At 31.4% G+C, this 19,974-nt stretch overlaps 2 protein-coding genes across 3 annotated transcripts; both read right to left on the bottom strand.

Moving 5' to 3' along the window:
* Window positions 1-4,002: 4,002 nt before the first annotated feature.
* LOC117159567 (structural maintenance of chromosomes 1) lies at window positions 4,003-12,374 on the bottom strand. The gene is made up of 20 exons (XM_033339523.2): window positions 12,147-12,374; window positions 11,940-12,060; window positions 10,415-10,514; window positions 10,152-10,330; window positions 9,589-9,727; window positions 9,016-9,480; window positions 8,364-8,792; window positions 8,035-8,246; window positions 7,661-7,829; window positions 7,471-7,593; window positions 7,254-7,385; window positions 7,087-7,152; window positions 6,856-7,013; window positions 6,094-6,191; window positions 5,684-5,988; window positions 5,324-5,599; window positions 4,749-4,928; window positions 4,510-4,688; window positions 4,178-4,355; window positions 4,003-4,107 (listed from the first exon to the last, which is right to left on the bottom strand). Exons 1-20 carry the CDS (start codon window positions 12,256-12,258, stop codon window positions 4,039-4,041), a joined length of 3,690 nt encoding a protein of 1,229 aa, XP_033195414.1. The 5' UTR covers window positions 12,259-12,374; the 3' UTR covers window positions 4,003-4,038.
* A 369-nt stretch (window positions 12,375-12,743) lies between these two features.
* Prx5 (Peroxiredoxin 5) lies at window positions 12,744-15,210 on the bottom strand. Of its 2 annotated transcripts, none has more exons than XM_033339499.2 (5): window positions 15,087-15,210; window positions 13,854-13,955; window positions 13,568-13,702; window positions 13,131-13,262; window positions 12,744-13,050 (listed from the first exon to the last, which is right to left on the bottom strand). In XM_033339499.2, the coding sequence occupies exons 1-5, from the start codon at window positions 15,087-15,089 to the stop codon at window positions 12,859-12,861; spliced, it is 564 nt and encodes a 187-aa protein (XP_033195390.1). In that variant the 5' UTR covers window positions 15,090-15,210; the 3' UTR covers window positions 12,744-12,858. The 2 variants fall into 2 exon arrangements, with proteins under 2 accessions (XP_033195390.1, XP_033195389.1); XM_033339498.1 differs by lacking the exon at window positions 15,087-15,210 and adding an exon at window positions 14,382-14,405.
* Between the last annotated feature and the right edge of the window lie 4,764 nt (window positions 15,211-19,974).

Raw genomic sequence — 19,974 nt, 5'->3', positions numbered from 1 at the left:
CAAGTGGGATAATCAGCTCTGAAGAGGATTTTTTTTGAAAATGTAACACTGCTTATTTCATTTTCTTCTAACAATAAGCAACATTAGCGAATATAATCGAACGTTTGTTAAATTTGAACTACCGTTGCATTAATCAAAATTAAATATATGCATTAATTTTGTTAACATGCCTTATGTACCTTGAAATGAAAAGGACGATCGATATAGGTGACATTACTTGAAAAATGACGTTATTATCACGTTTCCACTGTAAGATTAGAAAATCTGATATATTTAAACTGGAGAAGTAATTCATGTATTTATATTTTTATCTTTTAAATATATAAGACACCTTAAAGTACATAAGATTAAATTTGATATTAAGAGCTTAATATTAAGCGTCAATGTAACGTCAAGATGACATTTTATTTCAAAACTTTTCTTAAACATTTGTTTTAATATACGTATATACCGATTATATAGATCTCTGGATACAATCCTTGAAAATAATGATATATTATTTCATCGTTATAATCTAATAAGCATGAATAGTAGCGTAATCGTAGGATATAAGACATTATAAACACCCGTGAATTCGATCTGTTTTATCTCTATTCGAAAATTAATCGATTATCTTCTCATAGTCTATCGGCATATCTCCTTGCCATTAAACTATTTTTAATGTAACTCTTTTTTTAAGCGGTTCAAATGTCATACATATGGTACAAAACACAAAAGTTCAGCAAAAATACCTACATGGAAATTCTGTTACATAGATGTATAATTTAATGACTAGAATATTTGTTCAGAAATAAAAAAAAAAGATTATTTGCAGTACTTTCACATACTTTACATAAGTATGCTTCTATGTTAGTTTAAAGAAGGAAATCGTATTATAATCGTGATTAATATCACGTGTTTAAACATCTCATGGATTTGTCATTTGTTATTAAAAGGAACATTAATTAAGAGGTAATGTAAAATGTAATGTATAATTTCCAATCTTTACCGTAGGTCACGATTGAATACATTGGATAGAAGAAGCTATTTCATTCATTATTTCGCTAAAAATACGACTACACGAACAGTTGATTGACATACTTCGCGATCTTCTAGTTTTTATCGGTTGCAGTTACGATACTATTGTCGATACAGATCACGTCATTTCGACTTAATAAGTTTATTAAACGACAATCATTATTTTGGCCGCATTCCCGCAGCGCGACTTACTTTACAAAGCGTTAACCGTAATAGGCTACATTGACCCAAGTCCCTGTATCGTTGTGTCCGACTATAAATCAGAGTTACCACTATTTCTAATAGTATAACTGGGCCAGTGTGATATTAGTCTGTGTTGTTTTCATAATCTTGCACAATGAACGTTTGCGATAATTCCTATTGTTGAATTTATCAACCCCGAGTATCCTTGTTAAGCGTCTTTGCATCTGATTTGTTAATTAGAAGCGAACAAACTGATTACCTGTCTTGTCGTTCTTTCTATACATTGACATAAATTCATCTTCGTGTTATGCAGTTGCCGCACACTCAGTTTCAATTTAAGAATCTAACATATCCCCAAAAAAAAGTTTATTAACTTTTAACGTATCTAGATTGATAAAGTACAAGGCATTTTAGGATTGTACGTATTCATATTAAAAGTATCGCGATGAGAACTGGCGTGAATCCACGCATTTTAAAATATTCGCTACGAGAGAACCTGTAAATTCTCCATATAATTCTCCAAATAATATAACCTGTTTTAGCGCATTTAAAATGCTTATGTGTGTTCGCGCCAGTTCACGTTGACATACCCACACCAGAGAATATAAGACTCTCTTTGTGCGATGACGATATGACCGCCGCGGACTTCTTTGTACTACTATTTTAAAAAGCTACTTATCTCTCACACACAGTCTTGATGTATCATCCCTTGTAGTTTTCACAGCGCATTCAATTTCCTGTACGTTTCCAGCTTTTTCCTTGTCTTGTCGCGCATTTATCTTCACTGCTCAGCTCCATAAAAATCAATTTTAACCAAACATAGCTTAAAACCTGACCGAGGATGTACCTATATGGGAAAGAAATTCGATTCAACGGTTCTCGAGTAGCAAGATAACACACACATAGGCAAAGAAACGTTGCATTTGACAGTTTACGAACTATACACATATACGTAATGTAGGAAGAGAAGATACGTTTAAAGTTCTGCTGAATTCTATCGCAATATTACAGCGGAGGTAAATTCCACAACTGTGGCATAGCATCTAAGCTTCAGTTGATATACGAATGAATATGCTGTCGATCAATTTTTAAACAAATAATTAAATTGTATTATTTGTCGATTCTTTAGGAAGATTATAGGCATTATTTTTTACTATTAGTTTCTCGTTAATTGATACATTTTACGTACATTCGTGTATGTAAGTATTGTTGCTGTAAGTTGTCTAGCGTCTGAATATTTATGAGTTGTATTGTCAGTTTAGCAATAAATTCTAAGTAATACTCAATAAGGCTGCGAAACAGAACCAGTAGAAATAAAATGAACAAATTATTAAAATCTTATAATTCCTTCCATGGCTGTCATACAGAAATAAATACGTTACATACTTGTTTTAATGGAAACTACGTACAGATCTCGGAATGTTATCTGCATCAGTGTCATCGTCATTGGTGTTCCGATTAAACTACACGTTGTACGTACACAGTTGTTTCTGTAGGACATAACGAAGTCGTTAAAAACAAATACTTTCAAATATAAGAATAAAAATCATATCCTCACAGATTAATTAAAATATGCGTTATGATTATTAATATTACACTTATGAAAACAGAATTCCGAATTTTTCATCTAATGGTAACGTTGTGCTTTAAGCATAAAATGAGCAAGTTTTTTCTCATTTCTCGTGCGACGTAGGATATTCTTCCAGTGAAAATGAATATGCTAAACTTTCTGAATATTCTCCGCTGGTCTAAAAATATGAAAAGATCGATATAAAGAATATAATATTAAATAAATAATGTTGGAACTCGTCAAATTTGTACCAATATTTTTCAACAGATATTCATGTTTGTACAGGGTGAACCACGAAACATGCTTAGCTTAGATTATTTCATTGTTACTGGGTGGATTGATAATTTTTTGTCTGGTATAACATGATTCAAGGGGAGCTTTAAAGTGATAAAATAGCAAACTTCTTCTGTCATCTTCCTTTTCCAAGTTTTCAATCACCTTCAGTTTTTAATAGGTAAAGTTTTCTTACACCTATCTTTTAGCCAACACTGAAACGAATTAGACAAACATCGTAACAAATGTTTCGAATGTCATAATCTCCTCTGCGTCTTGTACGAGGTAAGTTGCCGCCCATGTATCGTTCGATTTGAGGATCCCTGTGCACCCCGCTGCTTAGACTAACCTACTTGCATTCGTGTAAGGAGGTTTGCTCGCGCACAGTGATACTTCGGCTAATTTTTAATTATCAATAACTAAAAAACAAATCCGAAAACGCAATATTTTCATTCTTGAGTTTCATCTTATTTTAGCTTCACATCTTGTATAAAGGATAGACATTTAAAAACTAATAAACAGTATATTATAATAAAATTTTTTATCCTAGAAAGGTACATGTTTACAGACTTACAATATAAAAATTATAATTTTTTAAACATTTTATATACTTAACTTAAAAATTGACATATTATTTTAATTTAATAGATAATCTATTACTTATACAAATAATTTATTACCAAGCAACTTTACATCACTAAAGACAATTTTTTATATTAATCTAGTTTAAATAAAAATAAAAATTTTCAAAATAATTAAAATACGATAGTAGTATTACCTCAATATTTCCAAAAAGAGAAAAAGATTAGAAATAAAAAATTGAATTATTCGAATACTCTTTGAAATTTGTTTGATTTGACATTCATGAGTTATTTTCCTAAATTCTGATACAAGAAGTTTTAAAATGTCTTGTATGTAAAACAAAACTATTACGAAAAATAAGACAAAATAAAACACAATTGAAATATGTATAATTATAATCGAAATATACTCTATCAATTAATGTGCGTGGGATATGTAGTTAAATCAAGAGTTAATACTTTACTTTCCAAACACTCTCCAACCTGTAATTAAAAAAATATATATATGTAATGTAATTTTGCTAGGACGATATAAATTTTCAGTTATACTTACATCAGGGCAAATACCAATTAATGCATCAGCATGGGAATAAAATTCTTCTTTCAAAGATATGACAATAGTTTGTAAAGAGCTTGTTTTATCGCGTATGTAACTAGCAACTTTTCCTATGTTAGTATTATCCAGTGCAGCATCGATTTCATCCAAAACAAAGAATGGCGCAGGTTGAAAACTATAGATTTGATAAAATTAGATTATAATCGAACATAATTTAATAATAATTTAATATAATGTAAAATATATTATGAATAAGAAATAGATTAATTTTAGATTTAAATTTATTTCAAAGTAAAAATTTAAAAACTTAATAATTAGAAACTAGATACCTGTGAATTGCAAACAATAAGGCTAATGCCGCAACAGTTTTCTCTCCGCCAGATAAATTAGACATTGGTTGGAATCGTTTTCCTGGCGCTACACAATTGTAATTAATACCATCCAAATAAGGTTCTTCTGGATTTTCTGGTCCAAGGAATGCTTGAGCAGATTGATTTTTTGCTAAACTCTAAAATAATAGATATATTTATGTACCTTTTTTTAATTCATATACTTAACATATACAAACCTTATAAATTGGATCAATTTCATTAGCTACATGCTCGAAACAAGCCATAAATCTGTCATGTCTTTCTTTTTTGATTTTCTCAAATTGCGTTTTTGCTTTTTTTGCTTTTTTACGAGACTGTTCAAATTCTTCGTTAGTTTCTTGCAATTTCTCCTTAGCAAGATATAACTTTTGAATAGCCTTAAAAAGATCAACATTATGAATGGAAGATTTTCAAGAAGGAAAAGGAAAATATTCTTTCAAAAAATTAACACATTCCAATGCATGTAATCGACTGAGAAATAGACTAAATATGCAATCTAAAAAATGTTATCAGTCCCCTCTTATTAGTTGCATAAAGGAAGGAAAACATAAGAATATAAATTTCCATTAGTAACCGAATTATTGGACATTTAAAATTATTATTTTTACATATTTTCACTGTGAGATTTTAGAGTTACTTGTTGCTGTTTTCACTGAGTTAGCAAAAAGAGTTAGTGTAACTTCACAAATCCCCTTCATCTGAGGTATACTATATGTAGTATCTTAAAAGAGATTAAATTGTAATTTTCTATTTGCAATATTATATTTGTTACCTTCATATTTGGTGCTTGAATACGTTGAATAGTACTCTGTAGATCATTAATCGTTTTCGTTAGTTTGTCAGTAGTTTTCTTAATATCTTCTTCTTCTATATCCTTCAAATTTTCAGGAAGGAGGGCATAATCTACAGTTATTCGTTTTTCACGTTCATATTGTTGGTGAGTACTTAAGGATGAGTCATTATTAGTTTCCGAATTATTAGTCGCAGTAGTTTCACTAGCTATATCTTCCATATTTCCATGAAGCATTGGAATTGCAATGTCTTCCATCTATATAACATTACATTCATATATTTGTTTCTATAAAATCCTTAAACAATAGATTGATTAATTTCATCTTGTTTTACAACATACCTTACATTGCATTAAAATAGCATGACGTTCAGCTTTTTTTTGTTCAATTTTGGTTTCAATACCATTTAATTGTTTCTGAGCAGCTTGTATATCTTTCGCTATTGCTCCAACTTCACGTCTAGCTTTGCCTATTTCATCTTCTTTTTGATCAACTTCCATCTTTTTTGCGTTTCGCGCGGACTTCAATTGCTCCATTTGAGTTTCATCGTGATCTATTTCTGCTTTTTGATTAGATTCAGTCTGCCGGGCAGATTCAAGTTTATCTTCTGCATCTTGAACGGCACGTTCCCATCGTAATACGTTACCTAAATTTTACATATTCTCATTTATAGGTTTCAATTAAATATTAATTTAGCAAAGCGAGTATTAAATTTCTTAAAAGTACGCATATAAAGTTAAATTCTACTCACTTTCTGTATCACGTTGTTTCTCAAAATCTAATTGATTATAAATGCGATTGCATTGATTTTCAAATTCCATCCTCTTCTTTGCTCTTTCTTGTTGTGATCTATAAGTATAATTGTAAGAATTAATCAATTGTAAGAAAAATTATTTTCTCTATCTTTTCCTAATATAAAAAAATTTATTCATGAGAATGAAACACTAAGTTTCTTGTTACACTAAAAATTGAAATGGTAATATATTTTATTTCCCTTTGTAAAGGGTAAGCGTTTTGAGTTAAAGAATACTATAAAAATGAAGATTGTAATGTAAGAGACAGAAAAGCAAATTTATTCGTATTTAAAGTATTAATAAATGTTATTATAAACTACATTTTTCAGATAATTAAATATTATTATCCAGATAATGAGGAAGAAAGAGAAAAATGAATAAGAAATTCGAGATGCTTATTATTTAAAAATTATTTTTTATGAACGCAGAAATTATTAGAAGTAAACATAATTGCAATTTGCGTACAATATTTGTATGAAGTATGTATTTTGTATACAATATAAAGTGAAATAAAATTTTTCTTCCATTTTTCATACATTTTTTTGTGTTTTTAATGTATCTATTCTTTTAGAAAATTTTTAATATCTTATATATTGTAGTTATAATACATTCATTACTTAAAAATTAATTGACATAAAGAAACAAGGTTCCTATATTAAAGAACTTTATTTATATTTATTAAACTTAATATCATATTTATCAAATTTAAGTACACATACCGTAATTCCCTTTCTTCATATTGTCGAATATTAGATACACCTATTTGTTCACAAAAGCTGGCAAATACATCATCTTCAACATTATTCATCTTTTCCTTGATATTCTGTATTTCTTGATCTCTCTCAGCCATAGTTTTTTCAATTACAGTTATTGTTGGCTATATACAAAGGATATATCAAATTAGTAAACATTCTTACATAAGTGTAATAAGATATAAAAGATCTACATACACCAAACATATTTAATTCGTTCTGAAGGGCATCTAATTCTGTTTCAAGTTCCGAAATTTGTTTTTGCTGTAATACGTATAATTTTCAATAAGCATAAAAGATATGTTAAAATACTGTTATTATTATTATAATTGCAGTTTTATAGCATTATAAATTATATTATTTACCGTAGCAGTAAGATCACTTTTATTATATTTTAAACGTGTTTCCAATCCTCGTATTTGAGATTCAACTGTATTTAATTCAGATTCTTTTCTTGATTTTTTCAAAGATTCACGTAATTCTTCTGTTAATTTTTCCTACAAAATATTTAACATATACTGCAGAACAATTTTGTACAGTAAAATATACAAGTACGCTGTATATGGAAATAGAGTGTCTTACTTTTTGTGCCTTTAATTGAGACATTTGTTTCTCATCCCATCTTTTCGCTTTCTTTGCAAGATCTAAACTACCACCAGATATAATACCTGCTTTCTGATAAAATGTTCCATCTAATGCAACACACTGTAATTACATGCATATATTAATTATTGTAACTTTTTAAAAAATTAGTTATTCTATACACACATACATCGTATCTTGCTTTTTTATCCATTTCATAAGCTACTTTATTTGCATCTTCAGGTGTTTCACATACAAGTGCATTATTTGTAGCAAATAATACAGCTCTGTCAATATCTTTAGGTGAAAAATGTAACACATCATATAACAATTTTACATTTTTAGGCTCTTGTATATTCCTAAAACAAAAAGAGAGAAAGAAGAAATCAATCGTAACAGAAGGAATTAAAACTAATTAGAAATTAGAAATTACTACAATCTTTGTAATATGAAGGGAGAAGTAAGAAAATATACAAAGATACTGTTAAGAATAGAAATAATGACTCTTCTAAATATTTAAAAAATTATGCAGCTGATGTCTAAAGTTATTTTTACGCTACATACCTAAGTCTTTCTTTTAATGGCTTTGTTTGGATGTAATCAAGAGGAAGAAATGTTTCTGGTTCAAGATATTGCTCTTTAAGATACTGGATACATTGTCTAGCTGTTTTTTCAGTATCAACAACTATAGCTTCCATATATTTGCCAAGAACTTTTGTAATTGCAACATTGTACCTTTTATGAATAGGTTCACACATATTGTACATGCGATCATACTAAGAAATAATAATAACAATAGTAATTACATGACAATTACATTGCTAGACTGGTAAAATAATAATTTGTAAGAAAATGATTTATAAGTAAAATATTAAATCTAATTTGTTACTTACTACTCCAGGAAAGAGGCGCTTAAAATTTTCTACGATCTCAGTTTTCTTTTTAGTTCTTGATACTTCATGTTTATCAACCTTTGCGTCACCTAGCTGCTCTGAAATGCTCTCTAATTCCCGCTGTAAATTTTGTATTTTATCTTTTGATGTACCAACATCAGATTGTAAGTCGGCCCGCAACTTTTTTTGATCTTCTAAGGCAGCTTCTGACGTCCTTATATGTTCTTCTAATTTTTCTACTCTTTTAAGAGCTTCATCTCGCATATGACCTTTTTGTTTATGTTTATTCTCTATTTCTGTCTTTTTTCTTCCTTCATTATCAAGTCTATCTTGATCAGATTTTTGCTCCCGATTAATAGAATCAAGAAGTTGTAAATATCTCGCTGATTGTTTACCTGCTTCCTCTTTCAAACGATTATACTCCCTCACCTTAAATTAATATTTAATATAATGATTATAATAATGACTACTTTGGTCTTTAAATTTTGAGATATATATAATTATTGTAGCTTTAATTAAATAGGATTATTATAACATAATATTAGAAAAATGAGAAAAATATTAGAATTAGAAAAATGATTTATAATCTTACTTTGCGATGACATATTTTGAAAAATATTTTTATATATAAATCCCATTTGAATTTTCTTACCTGTTCATCTTCAAGTTGCACATCTCTTCCTTGTAATTGTGATTGTCCAGCAATACTTGCTTCATAAGCTGCTTTAGCATCTTCTACTTGTCGCAGTTCTTCTTGAAGTTCGTGTATATCTTTCTTATGAGCTTCATCTGCAATACGTGCTTGAGCTAGTGACTTCCGAGCAGATTCTACTTTTTTTTGCATATGTGCAACACGTTCTTTTGCTTTGATGAATGTGGGTCTTTTCTTTGTTATTTCAACTTCTACTTCTCTAATATCCTGTTCGATTTTAGCAAGATCCCTCCCTAATTTCCCAGCTTCTTTCTTTTTCTCTTTTAATAATTCTTCTGCTTTTTCCTTCTTCTTCTCAATCTTTTCTATTTCATGTTGTTTCTTTTTCTGTGAAACTTCCAAATTCTCTGTACTCTTTTCATTATGAAATAAACGAAATAATTGAAGCTCTACTTGTTTTTCTATCTACAATGAAACAGATAATATTAAGTCATTTAAAATTGATTCAATAATGGATCTATAAATTATATAATTTGTTTAAATTTGAAATTAATGAGTAAATAAATGACCTACATATTCTTCCTTTAAACGTTGATACTTTTCAGCTTCTTCTTTTTCTAGTTTTGCTTCTTTTCTTTCAGCAGCAATACCTTTCTTTTTCTGATATGAAAATTGAGTTTCTTCTTCTGCTTTTAACATTTCCGTTCTTAATCTATAAAAGTAAAAAATCTATTTATAATTGCAACATGTTTATCAGAAACTGATTTAAAAAAAGATGAAATATTACACAGTATATTATTTATCTTTTAGATACACTGAACTGTTATATAATACGTTAAAATAAAGATTACCCTTAGTTAATGATAAACACATTTTTATTAATAATCCTCCTATATGTATATACATACACAATTATATATATATACATATATTATATTATAAATTATATTATATATATTATTATATTGTATTATATATATTATTATATTATATATTATTAATTATGTATATTAATTGTATATATATATATATGCAATTAATATACAATTAAATAGATGTACATATTGAAATTACTAATATGACTGTAGATAATATTGCATAAAAAATATATGTGCAAGTTTATGTATATAAGTTACCTTTCATATTCTGCCTTTAATGCTCCAGAATTACTAATTTCTTCAAAAAGTGCAGTACGTTCTTTTGGATTTTTCATTGCTATTGATTCTACAGCTCCTTGAAATACAAGGAAATTTTTTGCTTTGACATTAATACCAAGTTGTTCTAACTCATTGAGATATACTTGGCTAGTAACTACCTACATAATACACATGAAAATTTGTAAATTTCCATTCAAATTAAATTTCTAACTAAACTAACTAAAAAAATATATAAAACTTACATTGTTATTTATTCTGTGTTCCGAAGAAGAGCCTTGTACAGAACGTATAAAACTTTTTTCGGTCCCATCTTCTAGTTCAAACACAGCAGTTACAGATGCACTGTAATTTATAATGACTGCATAAGATGTATCATATACTTAAATACATTTGATACGCAGATTATGCTTATAAATATTATGTTTATAAATGCAGATATATGCATATATATGTATAGGGTATTTTGTTTAACTGAAAACAGTGGAATATGAGATTTAGTAAAGAATTTCATAGACAGTATCCCAACAGACCAGAGCTGTCAGTATTGACTTGTTCAAGGATACTGGAAGTGTCATATAGCGAAGAAACTGGTGCTATAAAGGTTAGAAGAATGGTTAAATTGCACTTTTGAATTTTTGTCTCAATAAAGACATCTCTTAAACTAGCTGTTAGAATATAAAGATATGAATCTAAGACATATAAAACGAGAAAAGAAGCTTGATCTTTATTTATAGTGCATAGCATAATTGGTATCATTCAAAGGTGTTAGCTAATGATTTGCATTGATTTGACTGCTTTAGATCTAATTTATTATTTGTATCTCAACAAATGCCACCATATTATGAATACTTTACATAATATTACTATTTTTAAAAAATTGACTTGACTTTGACATCTCTTCTATTTCTACACTCAAAATAATGTTATTTATATCACCTAATGTCCTCCTATGTACTAAACAATTTCTTTGAAAATATTTTTTTATAACTTCATTCCCTTATGGAGTATTTCACTGTTTCCTATTAAACAAAATACCCATATTACAATTAAGCATATGATTTAATTTTAAGTTACTCTCTAACTTATATTTATATTCTGATACATTTTAAATAATAAAATTAAAAAGAATTATTTCTATTTCCTTTAAATACAAATTTATACACATTCAGAAAGAAGGAAGTTAATTTATTTAAAAATTGAATTAGTTTGTTGAAAATTATTAAATCAAACTGTATAAAAATTTATATACTTGCACTTTTTCTTTATCTTATAATATATTATAAAGTTATATTCAAAAACAAAATTAAATACAATTATTTTAGATATTGTTTTTTATACAATTTTTTTCTCATGTTGTAAAAGAGAAAGAACAAAAATTATTAAATTTAAGATATTACTATTTCTTTAAAATATGTAAAAGAAAAAAGAAAATTATAGCGTATTTAAGCAAATGAGATATTTATATAAAAACTTTTAATAAATGTATGTCATAATAAGTCTTTTCTTTTAATATTTTAATAAATTCAAAAAATACTTTATATGTAACTTTGAAATATGTAGAAGTTTGATGTCTTATGAGTAGAAATAAAAGCGTAATTTAGCATAGAAATAAAAACAAAAATTATATATCTAAAATAATTGAAACTTGAAGATATGAAAGTATAGTTTATAATATTAAAAGTATGTAAAGGTTAAAGTATGTACAAGTAAGTATAAATGCTGTTAAAATAATTACAAAAATTTTTAGTCTATAAGATCCAGAAATACCTTCGTGCAACTGGCATTCCTATTGAAGCTCCATGTATCAACTCACTAAACCGTTTTACCCGGAGACTACTTGTTTTTTCTCCCATAACAAAACTAATTGCGTCCATAAAATTAGATTTTCCTATATTAAAAACAAATATATAATGCATAATAGGTCTGAAATTATTAGAAGTTTTCCATATACTAATATAAAAGAACATAACCTACCGGATCCATTTGGTCCAACAACAGCAGTAAAGGATTTTAGAGGTCCTATAATAAGCTTTCCTCTGTAAGACTTAAAGTTTTCTACTTCGATATGCTTCAAAAACGCCGGCATTTTTAAAAACAATTTTAAAAAATTTACAGCTAACAGTAAAGTGGTATAATTGGCGCCATAAAGTTTCCAACACAAACAAGCATTATACGTCAACAATTGGTTTTCTAACTGCAGTGAAGCTAGTGACGAAATGTTGTCAACACACTTCACTTTCAATTAAATACAAATTTACAAACGATACTTCTATAAATATTATTTTACATATGTATATACGTGTGTGTGTGTGTGTGTGTGTGTGTGTGTGTGTGTGTGTGTAATAGTTCTTAGTATTATAAGATTAAGTAAATATTTTAATTATAATTTTATGTATAAATATTGAGTGAAATTATTTTTTCTTGTTTTGTTACACGGGCAAAAATATGAAATAAATATAAACAATAATATAATAATAAGAATCAGAAGTACATATGTGAAATAATGGACATGAAATAAAGTATATTACATAAAATTAAGGCACACGGAATAATTTATTTGACACATTATAATTCTGGGTAATGAATAATCATTTTATTATATACGTATTATATATGGCAGAATTTATAAATTGATCAAAGCATCTGTTTATAATTTACTACATAATAAACTGCTACGTTATATTTTCTAAAGTTTAATATTTTCAGCCAAGGAACAAGAAAGACCTGTATTATCAGGCTCAACGTTCAACTCCTTAACTACTCCATCTTCAAGGAGCATAGAATATCGTTTACTTCTTCTTCCACCCAGTACTGGTAAATCTACTGACAGTTCCATCGCATCTGTAAATTGAGCTGCTGGATCTGCCAGCATACGTACCTGTACGAGAAAGTATAAAATTTACTGATAAAAATGATGTTACATACAAAATATATACAATAAATAAAATATAATCTTACTTTTCCATCTGCTCCGTGTTCTTTACCCCATGCTGCCATTACAAACGGATCATTTACAGAAATACAAAAAATTTCTGCAATTCCTTTAGATTTTAATTCGTTAGCTTTCTGTATATAACCAGGAAGATGTGTCTAAAATATAAAATTTTTAAATATAATATCCACCATACTATTTCTTTTAAATACAAAAGTAAATGTTTTTACTATAGAAATATTTTTGTTTTATATACATAGAATATAACTTTCTTATAGTTAAAAAAAAATTAGTTTTACTACCTTAATGCTTAATAAATATTAACATACTTATAACATTTACTACATAACACTAATTTAATATTATTTGTTCCTTTATTTATTCAGTTACTCAGTAAGCAAGGATAGTTATTAATACATTGAATACATTAAATCGATTTTTGAATGGACATGAAAATATATACCTTGGAACATCCTGGTGTGAAAGCTCCTGGCACTCCAAAAATTATAATTTTTTTCCCATTTGCAATTTTAGCAAGATTCACTTTATTTGCAGGAGAGTCTTCAAAAAGATCAATTGTGGGTAGTTTTTGTCCTGCCTATATAAGCACATCAACATATATGTATAATTCATATTTACAAAAAGAATTATAGTATTTTAATATATTTATACATCAATTGCAATAATTGTAGTGATAATATCATGTAATTTATGTCATTATTCTTTAAAACTAACGAAACAAAACTTACGGCGATAACCATGTTTTGGGATGATACTCGAAATTGTCGTATGATATAACCAAGTGACAGTCGTTCATTGACGGAAATTGCGCGACTTATAAGTGGGTTCATCTGTATATATAATTGATAACGTTGTAAGTAAATCAAATAATCAACTATTTGTAATAGAATGAAATTGTAAAAGAATTTCTTTAATTGGAGCACGATTGACTATAGATTGAATGAACGTACGGAATTGCGCAACCTATTCGACCCATTACATAAATATAATCATTTTCTTTTGCTATATATTTTTATTTTTAATACTCGTCTCGTTTACGTAGTAAAAATTAATCGATAACATTGCCACGTAAGACATTTTGATAATTTATCATTTTAGACAACGATCGATAATTAGTTAAGGTTCCAACTCCCTGATTGAATCAATGATATGTACACAAAGTTATCCAAATTTTATGATTTTTATCAGACTTGATATCAGAAAACCACGAATAAGATATACATATAGATAAATTATATGAAATTCTTGATTGTTACATGTTTCATTTATTTAAAATTCAAATGTTTCCGCATTAAAACTTATTGGATATTTAAATTTGTAGGGATATTTCTCATTCGTCCATCAGAGGGCCATAGGCTTCGCGACTTTACGCAAGAACTTTTCTCTAAACTTTAACCCAGAGCGCTTCCTATAAATATACGTTCCAAAGGTGTCATAACAGAAAGGAATTGAGAGTGCTTATAATTATAAAATTGGTGGCTCTCGGACTGATGCTGCTACCACGCGATGAAGTCCTGAGGTCAAACCTGCTATGATAACCAATCTAAAAGATGCAACTACCGACCGATGTTAAGAGCCTAGTTCCGTCTGCGGAACTTTTATGCCTTGTATGGTAAGGCCGTAATTTAATCTACGAGTATGAACAATAAATGAGCATTTGAGGCCATATATACATATATATATATATATATATATATATATATATATATATATATATATATATATATATATGTCCAATCGCAACGCCAATAAAGAAGAATAATATATCTTGGTAAGTTATTTCTGCATGTTTCGGAATATATTTCGGCTAGTTTAGGGAAAGAACATTACGATACTGCGACAGTAAAAGAACTGTAGAGGACTTGTGTAGAGGACGACGTTTGACCGTGAGATTTATTGAACGAGATTGCTCGTTGTTGAAACCGTCGAATATATTTAAAATAATAAATTAGTATACAGACCATATTCGCTGAGACGCTCGTACTGTGTATAAGTCGTAAAATAATGGATAATGACTCGTTAATTAGATCGATAATTCGTTGATAACTGGTTGATAACCGATCGACAACTGAACGTAACTCCTCTTTGCGATCGCGTCCGTTTATTTATACACGTAGCGGCGACATTGTTTTGCTCGGAGTTTATTTATTCTTACATTACGTGTATCCTAACGATCTTGATACTCCGAGGTAAAACAACAACATGATTTGAGTTGTCCTCTGCTTTGCTTTGTTTTGTTTTCTTTGCTGTTCTCGAGTGCGGTTGCGAGAGAGTTCGGTATCTGCGGGTTTGTCGTTTCGATGCGGGGTAAAGCGCCGTCCGCTTGTTGTCAAATCCGTGCAGATGTTACGCGACGTCTTCGATATGCGGCGGTGGATGCCTGTCGGTACGATGCAGGCGTTCAACACACGGTCGCCGCGATGTCGTAGGCCTTCGTTCTTCTTTGGTATAACGTGCAGAGACGATGCCCATGGACTTTTCACTGGCCGCATCACTCCTTGCTCGGTCATCGTCTCAAATCTCGCCTTCAACTGCTCGCGTCGAGCGGAGGCTAGGCGTCGAGGTTCGTTGAAGACGGAAGGGCCTGGCGTGGTTTTCGATATGAAGTACCGCACTGAGTCGTATTTTGTCGCTATCGAACGAGTGGACGAGTCGCGTCCGAAAATTCGACGAGAAATCGGCGATACGTCGACTCACTGACGATTGCTTTGCTCGATACAGCCTCTGTCGTGTCCTTGTATCGTTTTGTCGACAGGTCGCTGTGGTGTCGACCAGTAACCCGTAGTGGCTTAAGAAGTCCACGCCGATGAACGCCATCTCGTGTTTGTCGTAGTGGCAAGTCCCGTTTCCGATTTCAGGTGCCTGGAGAACTGCGCTTTTTCGCGCGGTCCTGGAACGTCGCGTGGAAGTAACAGAAGCCGGGCTGTTGCGATTCAGGTGCTTCCGACTTCCGGGTGCCTTCCGTGGATGTTATCGGTCACTTTGATCAGGGCGTTCGTTTCCGTTATCCTCAGCGCAGTTAGTACATGTTGAGTATTCGCTGGGAGGTGTTTTTTCCAGGTCGCCAGCACTAAGTCGTCGAAGGCTGACGAGGGCGCAGGCTTCTTCAGATCCGTATAGAATCGAGACGGCGTTCTATCGCCCATTTCTTCGTTCTCGAACTCCCAGTGCAGACTAGAACCGTTTGAGTCTGCGAATTCTGTACGAAGTTGTCTGTTGCTACTCGTCATTGTGAATGTTCACTTTTCGCACGTCGATGTCGCCAATGTAGAGGATTGTTTAGTCGCGTTCAACTCACGTCGGGGTTATCAATTTGTAGAGGTTTGTGCGTAGAGGATGGTTGGTCAGTGAGGTTTAATGACGAGATAGTTCGTTGTCCCTGGCAGCGTATCCCTTTGATGATAATTGGGTCGTCGTGTCGATTAGTCTTTGTCCGACGGTTGCACGTAGCGGCGACATTGTTTTGCTCGGAGTTTATTTATCCTTATATTATGTGTTTCCCAACGATCTTGAGACTCCGAAGCAAAACAACAACGTGATTCGTATTGTCCACTAACTCATGTGCCGCTACACAGAACAGACAGCAACGATACTTCTTCGGTAGATAAGTTATCGCGAAGTTTGAGGATCGATGCGTGTGATCTGAAAATCTTCGGAAAGCAACAGTTGGTAAAAAAGTACTATAATAATCACAATAAAGAAATTTTTCGGTTCCGCGTTAATAGCAGAATAATCGTTCTGTGCATTTTTGTGTCTTCGAATCTCCCATAAAAATCCGCGATCTAATCGTAACGTATGACTCGAGATCTTAATTTTTAATCGAGACAGGTGCGTATCTATCTAAAAACAACAACAGAGAATTAACGTGTAACCGTTTCACCATGATAGTTACGGATTACATAGTAGATTGTAATTGTACAACATTTATAAGTATCGGTAGATAGAATTGGAGAAGTAAACGCACTTGTTACGATGAAAAGAAAGCCGGCAGCTGTACATCGGGATAACTGGTAGGTGATTTGAAGGAGCATAGGCGAGCAAGTACGTGCAAGTAATCGAAGGAATCAGCGCGAGTCTATCGGTATGGTAACGTGAGCCGAACTTGAAAAGGGTGAAAGGAGTGGAAGAATTGGAAAGAGAATTACTTTGAGTTTACGGAGAGCATGGAGTATACAGCATAGAGGTTGTAATCGAATACGACAGTGCTAGGTGGAACTATACACGCACGTCCGGGTCATTAAAAGCGGTCCTTCTGAACCCTACAGACACCGCCATCACAATGCATCGCACTGGGAATAATATGCTCTATTTACAAATTAAAATATCAGATTTCAAAATATTCCATGTAGTATTTAATCAATATTGGCTCCATCTGCGTCTTGTTCGGGCTTTGTGTCGGCCTATCTTTTGCAACCGTTGTAATAGATTTTCCGATCCTGTATTAGTTAATTATCATACAACAAATTTTATATATTGACATTGTACCGAGTGTCGGTAACATCAATCGCGTAATATTATCTTTAGAAGTAAGGTTAATAGGGCGTGTTTCAATGATTATCTAAGAACTACGAACATTGGTATAATTTGAGATTTTATAGAAAGAAAAGTATCCGAAAGATGTAGATGGATATACGTATGAGTAATTTTTCATACTAGGCCAGAGAATTAGTTTCGACTTCGAGAAACATCGGATCACTCGGTATAATCGTAATTGTACAGTAGTACGAACGAAGTCAAAGTTATAACATGGAGTTCATAAAGGTTATAATACATGGGAAATATTGCAAGCATTTTTTCAGGTGATGTATTTTGTGAAAAAAATCTACCAAGGATTTTTACAGTAAAAAAACGTCGTAAATTCTAGCAACACTTTTTAAAAATTGTTTGCATGCGTATTCTTAAAGAGAAAAAAGCGTTACTTGGAGAAAAAAAGGAAGTCGAAAAGTCAGCTTCCCAAGTAACGAATTTTTCTAAGTTTCTAGCAGGACCGTTTGTTTTCGAGAAAACATTGAATTTAATGTTTGAAACGTTTGTATCGTCGCGTATATTTTTTACATGATAGGTGAACAAATTTTGCTGACAGGATGGTTCCTGTTTTATCTTCTTTCTTGAAGCGACCAAACGTAAAAAGTTACCACTGTAAATTATTTCTCCGCTGCTTTTTTAACTGTTCCTTCTAACGGCAAAAAACTAGTTCCACTATCCTTTTCGAAGTAACGGAAAAAAAAACTGTACCACTTTTAGCCAGTAAGACTGACTAAAAATTTTTACGACTGATTCTAAAAGAACGATAAAAAAACAGTCGAGACTTTTCTTTCTTTACGGCACACCTTCCTATCGCGACGCTTTTCGAACTAAAAATCCTTTTTACGGAAAGTAAATTTAACAGTACCGTTTTACCAGTCGCTTCCTGCGTTTCTTCATTTATGTATACACGTGTACAATCAGGAGTAAAAATATCGCTAGAATTTTTCAAACGGAATAGCTGCTATTTAAGATCGAGCCAAACAGCTTGAATTTTTTTGTTAAGAATTACCAGGACCAATTTACCTGGTGACGTGTAAAAAATTTTCCGAAACACTGCGGTTGGTCGGAATCGCGAAGGATAATGGATAAAGGTGATTTTTTACCATCTTTTTATTCTTCTTCTTTTAGGCTTCTAATGAATATTTAAGCAATAAATTTCCACGAAATCTATTAATTAATGCGGAAACAAGGAAGATAGAATTTTTTCAAAAACTCTTCACGCATCGTCAGAAAAATTCAAATCGTTTGGTTCAATTAAAAAAAAAAATTAATTCTGTTTCAAAGCGTGTGCCGGTACTTTTGTTCGCCACCGTATGTATGTTCCCCCGTGATATTTTAATATCACGTAACCGTAGATTTTTAGCAACGGACAAAGAGAGGAAGAAAAATTGCCATATTCTTAATAATCTTTCGCGACGACGATTATAAAGCGAAGAAAGTAGACGAATAAGAAATATACACAGCGTGGAGATTTTCTGTTTCGCGATTGGGGCGCGGATTACAGGGCGTCATGTAGAAACCGATACTCCACGCTCGATTGTCGTTTTGTAGAGGTACACAATATAAACGCAGACAGCCAGATTCTCGTTAAGTATGGCCTGAAGGCTCTAATTAAAATAACAAACGGAAAATTTGCGAGTTTCCATCATTTATGGAAAGTTCTGTTTCCAGTGTACTCCCACCGGCGCGCTTTGCTACGGGCAAACGACCCCCACGGAAATAGCGGTACCGCTTTGGTTCTAGTGTCTGTATATAAATGTTTCCATATTATTTCGTAGAATTACCTCCACGTAAGAGACATCGATATTCCGTTCTTACGTGAAGTGTCTATAAAACTCGACGACGCGCAACGAATATAAATGCAGCTGGCGTAAATAAACGCCAGAAAAGGAGAGATGAAAAATTCGTAAACGAAGGGCAATAGGAAAAAGGGTGGAGAAGTGAATTCTCTTTAGCGTGTCGTGTAAAGGGATATAAATAAAGTCGATGAAACGAACTGTAGGAAGTGGGGGGGGGGGGGCGAGTGAAAAATTACGAAGACGGATTAGAGAGATAAGAAAGAAATTTATATTCGGAGAAACTGAAAATAATAATAAAGAGAAAATAAAGTTTGTAGGGAAGACAAAGAGACGGAAAGGAGGGACGAGGGAATAGGGAAGGGAGTAACCGCGAAGAGGAGTTGGCGTTTTCATCGAAAAGGAAGGTTAGTTCCAGCGTCTCGTTACAGCGGTTGGTTGCTGAAAGCGTGGATGACGCGGAGGTGGCGTGAGGCAGGCGGCGGGTGAAAATTCCCGGAGGGTGAAGCGGTCCTGCCGTGTTTTT

This window comes from Bombus vancouverensis, chromosome 8, assembly GCF_051014615.1.
Source record: "Bombus vancouverensis nearcticus chromosome 8, iyBomVanc1_principal, whole genome shotgun sequence".
NCBI lineage: Eukaryota > Metazoa > Arthropoda > Insecta > Hymenoptera > Apidae > Bombus > Bombus vancouverensis.
Note: the sequence above shows the minus strand (reverse complement) of the source record. Positions and strands in the feature narration are given on the sequence as shown.

Coding starts and splice junctions, on each gene's coding strand:
- Prx5 (XM_033339498.1), bottom strand. Junction 13,703..13,853: donor CCCAAAACATGGTTATCGCC/GTAAGTTTTGTT, acceptor GTGCTTATATAG/GCAGGACAAAAACTACCCAC. Junction 13,051..13,130: donor AACACGGAGCAGATGGAAAA/GTAAGATTATAT, acceptor TTTCTCGTACAG/GTACGTATGCTGGCAGATCC.
- LOC117159567 (XM_033339523.2), bottom strand. CDS start 12,258: ATGCCGGCGTTTTTGAAGCATATCGAAGTAGAAAACTTTAAGTCTTAC. Junction 10,515..11,939: donor GGAATGCCAGTTGCACGAAG/GTATTTCTGGAT, acceptor TATAAATTACAG/TGCATCTGTAACTGCTGTGT. Junction 7,830..8,034: donor CCATTAAAAGAAAGACTTAG/GTATGTAGCGTA, acceptor TTTTTGTTTTAG/GAATATACAAGAGCCTAAAA.